The sequence below is a fragment of the Arvicola amphibius genome, chromosome 9, assembly GCF_903992535.2.
Source record: "Arvicola amphibius chromosome 9, mArvAmp1.2, whole genome shotgun sequence".
In the NCBI taxonomy this organism is placed as follows: Eukaryota; Metazoa; Chordata; class Mammalia; order Rodentia; family Cricetidae; genus Arvicola; species Arvicola amphibius.
Window position 1 is genome coordinate 73698786 of NC_052055.2, and position 9515 is coordinate 73708300.

General features: G+C 43.6%; 1 protein-coding gene across 1 annotated transcript; it reads right to left on the reverse strand.

Moving 5' to 3' along the window:
- Positions 1–655: 655 nt before the first annotated feature.
- On the reverse strand, positions 656–9271 carry Enpp5 (ectonucleotide pyrophosphatase/phosphodiesterase family member 5). Its single transcript, XM_038342336.1, has 4 exons — positions 9138–9271; positions 5834–6697; positions 4294–4470; positions 656–2004 (listed from the first exon to the last, which is right to left on the reverse strand). The coding sequence occupies exons 2-4, from the start codon at positions 6660–6662 to the stop codon at positions 1592–1594; spliced, it is 1419 nt and encodes a 472-aa protein (XP_038198264.1). The 5' UTR covers positions 6663–6697; positions 9138–9271; the 3' UTR covers positions 656–1591.
- Positions 9272–9515: the final 244 nt, after the last annotated feature.

The window sequence follows — 9515 nt, forward strand, 5'->3', positions numbered from 1 at the left end:
CAGTTTCTCTCGCTTTACTTTCTACCCATAGCCGGTCCCTTTGCTCTGAAATAACCATGCTACTTTAGGCAATAGCTGGCAGGAGTGCGAATACGCAGACGGCCATCGCCCCGTGCTCTATGGGCTTCGTGGCTATTTTGGTGTCGTTTCTAGAGAAAGCTTTTCTTTGCGGGTCCTCTGTCACCCCAACTTCTTCCCTGCTTAGCCATCTAGAGGCACAGCTTTAAGCTGCTGTGACACGGGGGGGGGTGGGGGGGGGCTGAGATGATGAGGAAGCTCCAGGCGACGGAGCTGGGCAAGGCACGGCTAGAAAGGGATTTACCTCTGACTTCAGTAAATATCTGGCAGCTGGATATGCAACTGTTTCCTGAAACAAAATCAAGTAATCCGAGTTCTGTGTCTGCGAGCTCCCGAACGTCTTATCACCAAGAGACTCCACCCACCACTAGAGGCACCCTTTGTTACTGCAGTTACAGTGTGCACATCTCGTCTGAGGTCCTGCTGGATTTGTTTTCTAGGCGCCACAGAACCCTCTCCAAGGGTTAGGTGGCCTATGTCACCTAATACGGTTTGTCCTCTTATGCAACTCTGGGTTTTGAAAGTCTCGGGGTTAAAAGATGTTTGTACTTCGCTCCATGCCATCAGAAACAACAAATAAGCAAAACCAAATGCTATTTTTTTTAATCTCACTTGATTTTTAATGTGATTAATAACATTATTAGTAAATTATTGGTAGTAAATATGCAAATAATGACAGGCAGGATAAAAACACTGCAGAGAAGGTGCCTGGTCTCTGCCCTTCAGACCCCTGCTACTCTACACAGAAAGGAGGTCATGTATGGCATCCTCATGATGGAGTCAGGACTAGGACTCATCAACAAGAAGCAATGACTAATGGGAAGATCTTTAGAATGCATCTTTCAGTGTTTGAATCTACCGGAGGAAAGAAGTAAATGAAAACTTTGCTCTTGGTGAGGAGACGGAACTAGAAATGCCCACATGGCAACCTGCTGCTGGAAATGCATCTCTCCAACATGCAGGCCACAAACTTGGTCCCCTTGAGTTTTCAACACCTTCCCTTTCTCTTCCTCCTCCCATTCAAGGAGACAGATTTCTACATAATTCGAGAATTGCTAGAAACTTCCCTCAGTCTGTACATGAAATGCTAGTATTTGGTGATACAGATGCAAACGGTTGTCATTGTCAACCAAGTTACTAGACATAGTTATAAAGTGCATTTCAGAGAAAGGTACCTCGTAGGATAGGGAAGTGCAACGTCTGAGGTACTGTCAATAGTGCCAAGCTGTTAAGTCTGTACACTGTACGTACGTGCCAACCCCAGTACAGCAGGATCTACCCCCTAAGCCAGAGGAAGCAGTGGAGATGTTCTCTCGATGACATCTTTGATCGTGTGCACACAGGAGCGTTCTGATCTGTCTGTGTGTATGTAGGTAGGTGTGAGTGTGCCCAAGATTAACTGCTTGATGGCCTATGCAGATGTCTAGGAATCAGCTTCCTAGAAGTTGAAGGTTCACCATTGATAGAACTTTGCAACCTCTACTTCAATATGCAATTCCGTGTTAAAGAAGCACTATGCTTGTAGCAATGGTTGAGCAACTTCAATCTGCATATATTGTAAAGTAGGCATCTGGCTGTGAATTAAATGCTTAACAAGAACTACCAAGAATACGACGACTATAATGCTGCCAAGAGAGATGCCTATGTAATAAGGGTACGACTCCTCTTGCTCATACTCGCCTGGCTTGTGTGTGGTACTCTGTGTGTAAGGAGTAACTTTTGGAGTTGCTGAACTGAGAAGATCCTGGACATTCCTGAATGATCCATTGTGTGGCAGGGCGGTGATATTGAGGAGGTGGCAGAGCAGTGGGTACAGATCTGTGGAGTTCATGGCTTCTTTTGTGAAATTCTTTCTGAAGGCAGGACCGTGGGCTAAAAATATTGGATGCATTTCTGCTAATGCATTATCATAACCATGGTTGCCTACTGTGAAGAGAAAATGCATGAATAAGTTAGCCAACCAGATGGCATTCAAATGGAAAGAATTATCGTAGGGTCAAGTTCTGACCTCAAGAGCAAATTTTATCCCATTTGACTTTACAAAAATGAAATCATCTTTTGTAATCTCTGCTGCTGTCGACCCCACAAATCACCTCAAGAAATCAAATGGTTACAAATCTTTCTTATGGTCTCTACTCCCTTAAACAGCAAAGAAGGAAGGGAACAGTGCAGAGCTGGGTCAATTCAAGGTGGGAAATGCAGGTGGATGGTTGATTTTTGTTTTTTTTCTATGGTTGGTTGATGTTTAGCAAATACTAACAGGGTAGCTACAATGTCTAATCATTCTAAAGTAAGGTGGTGTTAGTCTTAATGGTAAAAGCAAACCCCATAATCCCCAACAGAAAGTGAAAGCAATGCATAAACACAAGACAGTACAGCAGTCCACCCTTTAGTCACAGCTACGACCCACTCTGAAACCCAGGTCAGAACGTGTAGGCATAGTGAGAAGTTTGGACTTCCGTGGCTCAGATCAAGACACAGCTTAGTATTCTGTGTTTTAGTGTGGCTACAAATAAAAACTGAAGAGGTCGGTCTTCTGACGTGATACCCAGTGATTCCATTCGAAAGCAAAGGATTAGAGCTGCTTATTAAAAACGGAATGGCTGGCTGACAAGGTATCAGAGCAAAGGCATGGCAATGGTCGCTGGGAAGATGGTGACCGATGAAAACCGGCAGGCTTTTATTTAAGAGTAATGAAAATGACTCGTGACCTCCAGTTCTCTTACTTATCCTTGCTACAAGGAAATTCACAACAGCATCCAACTGTAGCAAATGAAAAGTCAAGTCCACTCTCTGAAAGTCACTGAGATCTGTCACTTCAAAAGTAATCTGAAGTCTTCCTGTCAATCTGATCCACCTGCAGAAGTCATTCTAAATGACATAATTCTTTTCCATTTATTCAAGGAAGAATGACTCTGGGCTTATGAGCCAATAGCAAGTATCAGACAAGGCACTTTGCTCATCTGCTTAATTGATAACAACACTGAAAATATGCCGTTATATAATATTATCCAGAATTGATGTAAGGGTGGTTGCCATCATTTCCGTGAGAAGTTGAGATCTAGATTCTAAGTCATATAAGAAAGCAGTAATAATTCTTTCATATAACATGTGCCAGAGAACCAGATTTAAGAGGAAATCTTAAATAAGGGTAGTTGTTAAAGTAAATGTTTGATTTAATGGGCAGTATTAATAATGGGTACCCAGGGGAGATGGTTCTCAGACGCTCTGTGAATGAGGCTCCTTGGGCCACATAAAGACTGAGGGCTAGGCCATGTCCTCCCAGTGTCCAGTTCAGCACATCTAGACTGGGCTCAAGGATGTGCCTTTCCAGCCATTTCCGGCTGATCTGGATACTGTTGTGCTGAGGGATGCCCTTTGAGAACACCTGCCTTTGGACTCAGTAACTTGTAGAATTCTGGCAGCAAAGGACCATAGTAGCAGCCTATCCATTGGCTATAGGAGCATAATAATGTAATCGAAACAGAATCACTGAGGTTTTCTATCAAAAAATAAATGTGAGCAGCCCATTGAGCAATTGCAGTTCACAGAACCAAAGACCTATGACGTCTCCCTAAATGGATGTTAACTTAAAATATATGTATGTATGTATATATATATATATATATATATATATATATATATATATATATATCCTCAAAGATAGCAGACCTTTTCACTGAGACTGCTCAGACCTGCAAAGTTTGTTAATGGAACAAATGAAGGTAGAAATGATTCCCATGACACAGCCTCCCCAGCTTCCTTGGCGTGATCAAATAGTGATTTACAAATTATTTGTGGGTAAAAATGCTCAGCAACTAGAATGTACATATCTGCTGTTCGGAGTCACACGTACACCACAATCACATAGTCATGCAACTACTTTGCTTTCAGTCACTGAACAGGGCAGCGACCCAATTCTATCTAAAGCAACATTTTTATACATTTTTCTCCCAGAGTTGGGGATCAAGCCCAGGGCCTTATTAACATGCTAGGCAAGCATGTCTGCCACCAAGCCCTATCCTCAACCTTGTATGTCTGTCATGGATATATCTTAAGAAACATTTCTAGGTGAGTACTGATACAACACAGACCCTTCAACAGTAAAGTAACAGAGAGTTAAGAAAAATCAGCAAGTAAACTGCTGTATTATCCACAGCCTCCACGTTAGCAAGAAACGGTGCAGAATGGGAAGAAATATGATAACATACTCACACATGAAATCATCTGACTTATTCTGTAAAATATACCACCCTTCATCGGCCACTGCCACGATTGGCTGAACTCGATCATTGTGTTTGTAGTGCCATCGTTCTGGAATTTCCTCCTTTTTGTAGACTGTTAGATTAGGATGGGCACCGGCCAGCGCATCATAGACTTCGTCGAATTTCCCTATGGAGGAAGGAAGAGAGAGGTTCCCAGAACAAGATTCACATGCCTGCAGACACAGGAGACTCCCAGCTGATGAAAAGGGCCTGGAGGGCGAGCACAAGAAACGGAGGAGTCATGCGTGGTGGACTCCACACCCTGAAGAAGAAAGAATCTTGAGGGGGAAATAGAAATGGTTACTCCTCTGTCACTAGCACAGTCTCTTACAGAATAAAGGGCCTTTAAGAGAAGCAGGAATCCCTACTTTCTGAAGACTTAAACATGCAGATAGATGCACACACATCATCTGTCTTATAGATGCTACCAAATACCAAGGATTTGTGAAACCCAAATGAGAACACGGCTCAGACTAAACACGTGGCAGTCAGTCACTACGGGTGTAGGGACAGAATCTCTGCAGAAGAGCATGGTATGTGGAGGTCATGGGTAGGGAGAGGATGATCAAAGGTGGCGAGCAGCCTGAGAAATGGAAAGGCCCCCAATATATTGGGGGAATTGGAGAATAGCCCAGAATTTCCAATGTACCACACCTCGCCACTATCTTTAACTTTGGTTCATCAAATCTATCTGTCCTCTGTCTCTCTAGTCCCTGCACCTCAACAAGAGAAAACCACAAGAGCACTCCAGTTGCCTAAGGGAATCTGATGGACTGATAGACCTATGAGTTGCAAACTGTGTGTCCAGGCACACATGCATACGTCCACGTGGCTACTTAATAGAATCTGCTTAGCTCCCCTGAGAGCGCACAATTCCCACTGGTGAGGTAGCACAGCGTTTCAAACTCCATTCTCTCCCTTGATACTTTAGTCCAACCCTCCAAGGTGCTACTGTCCCATTCGGAAAGGCGGGCCTTGCACATTCAGCTACATAACGGCTTCTGGATGTTAAAGGTTTACCTAAATGTAGCCAACACTGAGGATTTTTACAAAGGATGCAAGGTACTGTTAAAACTTGCTGACCAAAATGAAAATAAACCCGAGACTGACAAACACACTTTCTCTTTCTTATTCTCTATTGCTTCTCTAGTAAAGGGGTCTTCATTAAGGGTCTATTGATGGTCACAGGCTTCCAAGAGATGACTGTAATTATATTCAAAGGCCATATCCATTTCTCCTGAGAAGGGGGGGTCATAATTATTTTTTTTATCATACTTTGTGATTCTAAAATGCTTAAAACCTATAGCCCGGGTGTCAGTATTTTAGGTGGGGGAATTATACTCCGAGAAAAGAGGTCTTTGCTTTCAAAGTCGAAGACCTAAATCTTAGTACGCTGTCAGGACACAAGCACACTGACTTTCAGAAGGACAGCAGCTCAAACGCTGAGCGCGTGCAGTGCGAAGCTCGGGTGGGCGTGAGGTCAGACCTACCTTCTTTAGGCAGGATGGCAGCTACAGGCGAGTGGTCGATCAGGGTATAATGGTCTTTATCCAGATAGCGGTCCAGTTCTATCACCCTCTGCTTAGAGCACTGGGTCATTCCATGATCGCTCGTGACGATAAGGTTCACGTTATTCCATAACTTGGCCTTTTTCAGCATTTTTATCAGATACCCTAACTTGTAATCGACGTCTGAAATGACGGGCCCCATGAGAGGGCTGTCAGGTCCAACATCGTGGCCTGTGTCATCAGGCTCTTCCCAGTAGAGAAGACCGAGGTTGATGGGGTCTTTGGCTGTAAACCATTCAATGATTTTGGCAACTCTGTCTTCAAAAGAAACAGACTCATTGTAAGGTAGGTAGTGGGTAGGGAAAGTCTCATGGATCCTTATGTCTGCTCCCGGCCACATGGCTGCACCACTAGCGTGCCCTGCCTTTTGGTTGGTAATCCATATGGGTGTGGCCTCTTCCCAAAACTCAGAATCATAAATGTCCATGTGCTCCAAAGAGAAAGATTTGTTCAGAATAGGATCAAACATGTTATTTGCAATAATCCCATGATTCTCTGCAAAGAGACCAGTGACCAGAGTGTAATGGTTAGGGTAGGTCTTCGTGATAAAGACATTAGTGACCTGCTTCACATGAACACCGTATTTCATGATATAATGAAAATGAGGTGTCGGAACTTTATATAAGTAATCCCAGCGGAATCCATCAAAGGAAACCACTAGAACCTTCTGCTGTTCTGGTTGGAGAGAAAATGTAGTTGAATGAGTTAGGGCAGCCAGTGTGCAAGACAGCACGAAAAACTTTGGAATCATTTTCAAAGTCCTTGATCAGCTCAGCATAAGGTAATCTGTAGAACAAACAGAGAAGTCAATGGTAACAACTAGGATTTGTACATTTTCTTCCAAACTGAGTCACAGCCTGGAAAAATTGTGGTGCAGAACTCCACTCGACAACAGGACACCAGGGCCAAAAAGTTTAAGTGCCATTTAAAAAAAAAAAACTTTTACTTTCCACTAAACATCAAAATATATTGCTTAAAGAAATCATTTAAATGGGCTCCACAATGACATTTTAAAAGATGATTGGCATATATGACTTTTCAGAGACTTTCAGAAGGATCTAGAATGCTTTCAAATTTTTATTACCTTTCTATTTGGAGTGTGTGTGTGTGTGTGTGTGTGTGTGTGTGTGTGTGTGTGTGGTGCATTTATATACACGTAGGCATTTATATACACGTAGGCCATAATGTGCCTGTGGAAGTCAGAGAACAACTTCTCTCCCTCTACTATGTGGGCCCTTGGGAGTAAATTCAGGTTGTCAGGTTTATCTGCAAGCACCTGACCTGTTGAGCCCTTCTTACATGCCCAACCCAGAATTCTGTTCAGAAACTTTTATATAGTTAAGGGACTCCTGACTTTATTATAAATAGGATAAATACAGAAACTTAGCAACAGAAAATACTATTAACTTATTCAATAGTGGTACTTAGACACACATACACACATATATAATATACATTTTTATACTCAACCCCTATGTTTGAATCTTCTGTCTTAAAAGGTATTTTTATAAAGAGAAAAGTGACAAAAATGTTTCTTTTTTGTTTGGTTGGTTTTGTTTTTGTCCAGACAGGGTTTCTTGGTGTAGCCCTGGCTGTCCTAGAACTCTCTTTATCAATCAGGCTGGCCTCGAACCCAGAGATCCACCTGCCTCTGCCTCCCAAGTGCAGGGACTAAAGGTGTGTGCCACCACTGCCCAACTAAACATGGTTTCTTGAATGAAATAAACTTTGTGACTTTCAACTATATTTAGAGAATGTAATCTATATTCATTTGTTAACAATCAAATCTTAGGGTTCTGTGCACTGCACAAACAGATTCTAAACTAAGTATAAATGGAAGCATACTTCTCAAATTCGACCCAGGTTACAATCAGTCAGCATCGCAAAACCATTTCCCAAGATTCAATTTCTTTGAATCCACATTTGTTTTTCTTTAACATTTGCACGTTTCTTAAAAGTCAATGCAAAGAAGAAGCATGGTTAAATGATCCTGTGCGATCTTACCAGTTCTCATCATGGCTTCATGCAAAGAAATCTCTTATATTCTGCTTTAGCATCTTCCTAATTCAAACACGGTGAAGACATTATCATAACTCAGAAGAGGCCCAGTCTTGCCCTGCTGTATTCTAGACTGGAATGAATGTAACCTGTGTGGCATGCTGGCTTTGCTTGCACGAACGGTATGTGAATGACACATGGGAGCTTAAGGTAAGATCTGTTTTTGTTTCATTTTTTTTGGTTTTTCAAGACAGGGTTTCTCTGTGTAGTCTTGGCTGTCCTGGAACTCACTTTGTAGACCAACCATGCTGGCCTTGAACTCCCAAGGATCTGCCTGCCTCTGCCTCCCAAGGGCTGGGATTAAAGGTGTGCACCACCACTGCCAGACTAAGATTTGTTTTGTTTTTAACTGTAGTTTCACCTAAACTTGATACTCTTTTAAACACTGATCTCAAGACAATGATTCCAAACATAAATTTAATATTGTATCATGAATGCCACTCATTTTTTTTTCCAATTTTGGAAGCAACATTAATGACGGCTGCACTAGGGGAGTTAATTGTATGCAGGATATTGCAAGTATCTTGACTAACCTTTGTGACCCATCCCGGTTCCGTCCCCTATTTCTTTCCCCCAGTTTTGTCTCCCATTCCACTAACATGAGGGAAACTTATTATCAACCAAATATAATTTAACGCCAAGAAAGAATCAATTGCACGGAACATCTGATTTTCATCTATTTTAGGAAATTCAGTTAATTGCAGTAAATAGAAGAAAACTGTTTTCCTGGGGCAGACTGAGCTGAGAAGACATGAAGTGCCGTCTAAAGCTCAGAAATGTTTGTCAATAAAAACCAACATAAATACGTGGGTGACAGCGCAGGTGGGGATGAGAAAAAAGGACAGATCTCTTTCTTTTCTATGCTGAAATGGCACAAAGCCCTGAAAACCTTTAGATCTGGATGCAAACCTTTAGATCACGCTGGCCTTCTCAGTCCTTCCTTGCCCCCAGCTTCCTCCACCCCCACAGCCTGTGCAATCAAGAGCACCAATCAAAGCGCAGAGGGCAGGGAAGAGGAGTGGGCTTAAAGAAAGGTGTTCGAGGGGGTGGGGTGGGTGCACAGGCTCTTCACCATCGGGGTTACTAGGCCTCCCCGCCCCCACCCCAGGACTGGTGATAGCCCCAGTGTGGGCCTCGAGAGGGAGGCCACTCATTCCCGGGGACTCACCCGCGCTGTGGTCGGTAGGTTCCGGAGCGTTAGGGGCGGGAAGCTGGCCGGGAGCAAGGGACGCCGGCGGATCCCAGATCCTAGGCTCACCTGCACGGAGCCCCAGCGCACAGCACCTGACCCGTCGCCGCCCACCCCGTTACTGGAACGCCATTGGCTCCCTCAGGCTTGTCGTTCTACCCGGGCAAAATATCCGCCCCCAGGAGTAGCTGTGCTGCCTGTCAATCAGTAGAAGCGGGGGCGGGCGCTGCCTGGGTTTGGAGGAGGGGGAACTGGTGGCCAGGCTCCGAGAAAGCCTGTCTCTCGGAACTGTTCTATTAGGCCTGTTACCTCAGTGATGCTGCAGGACCATAATGTCCTATCCCAGCGGTTGACAGT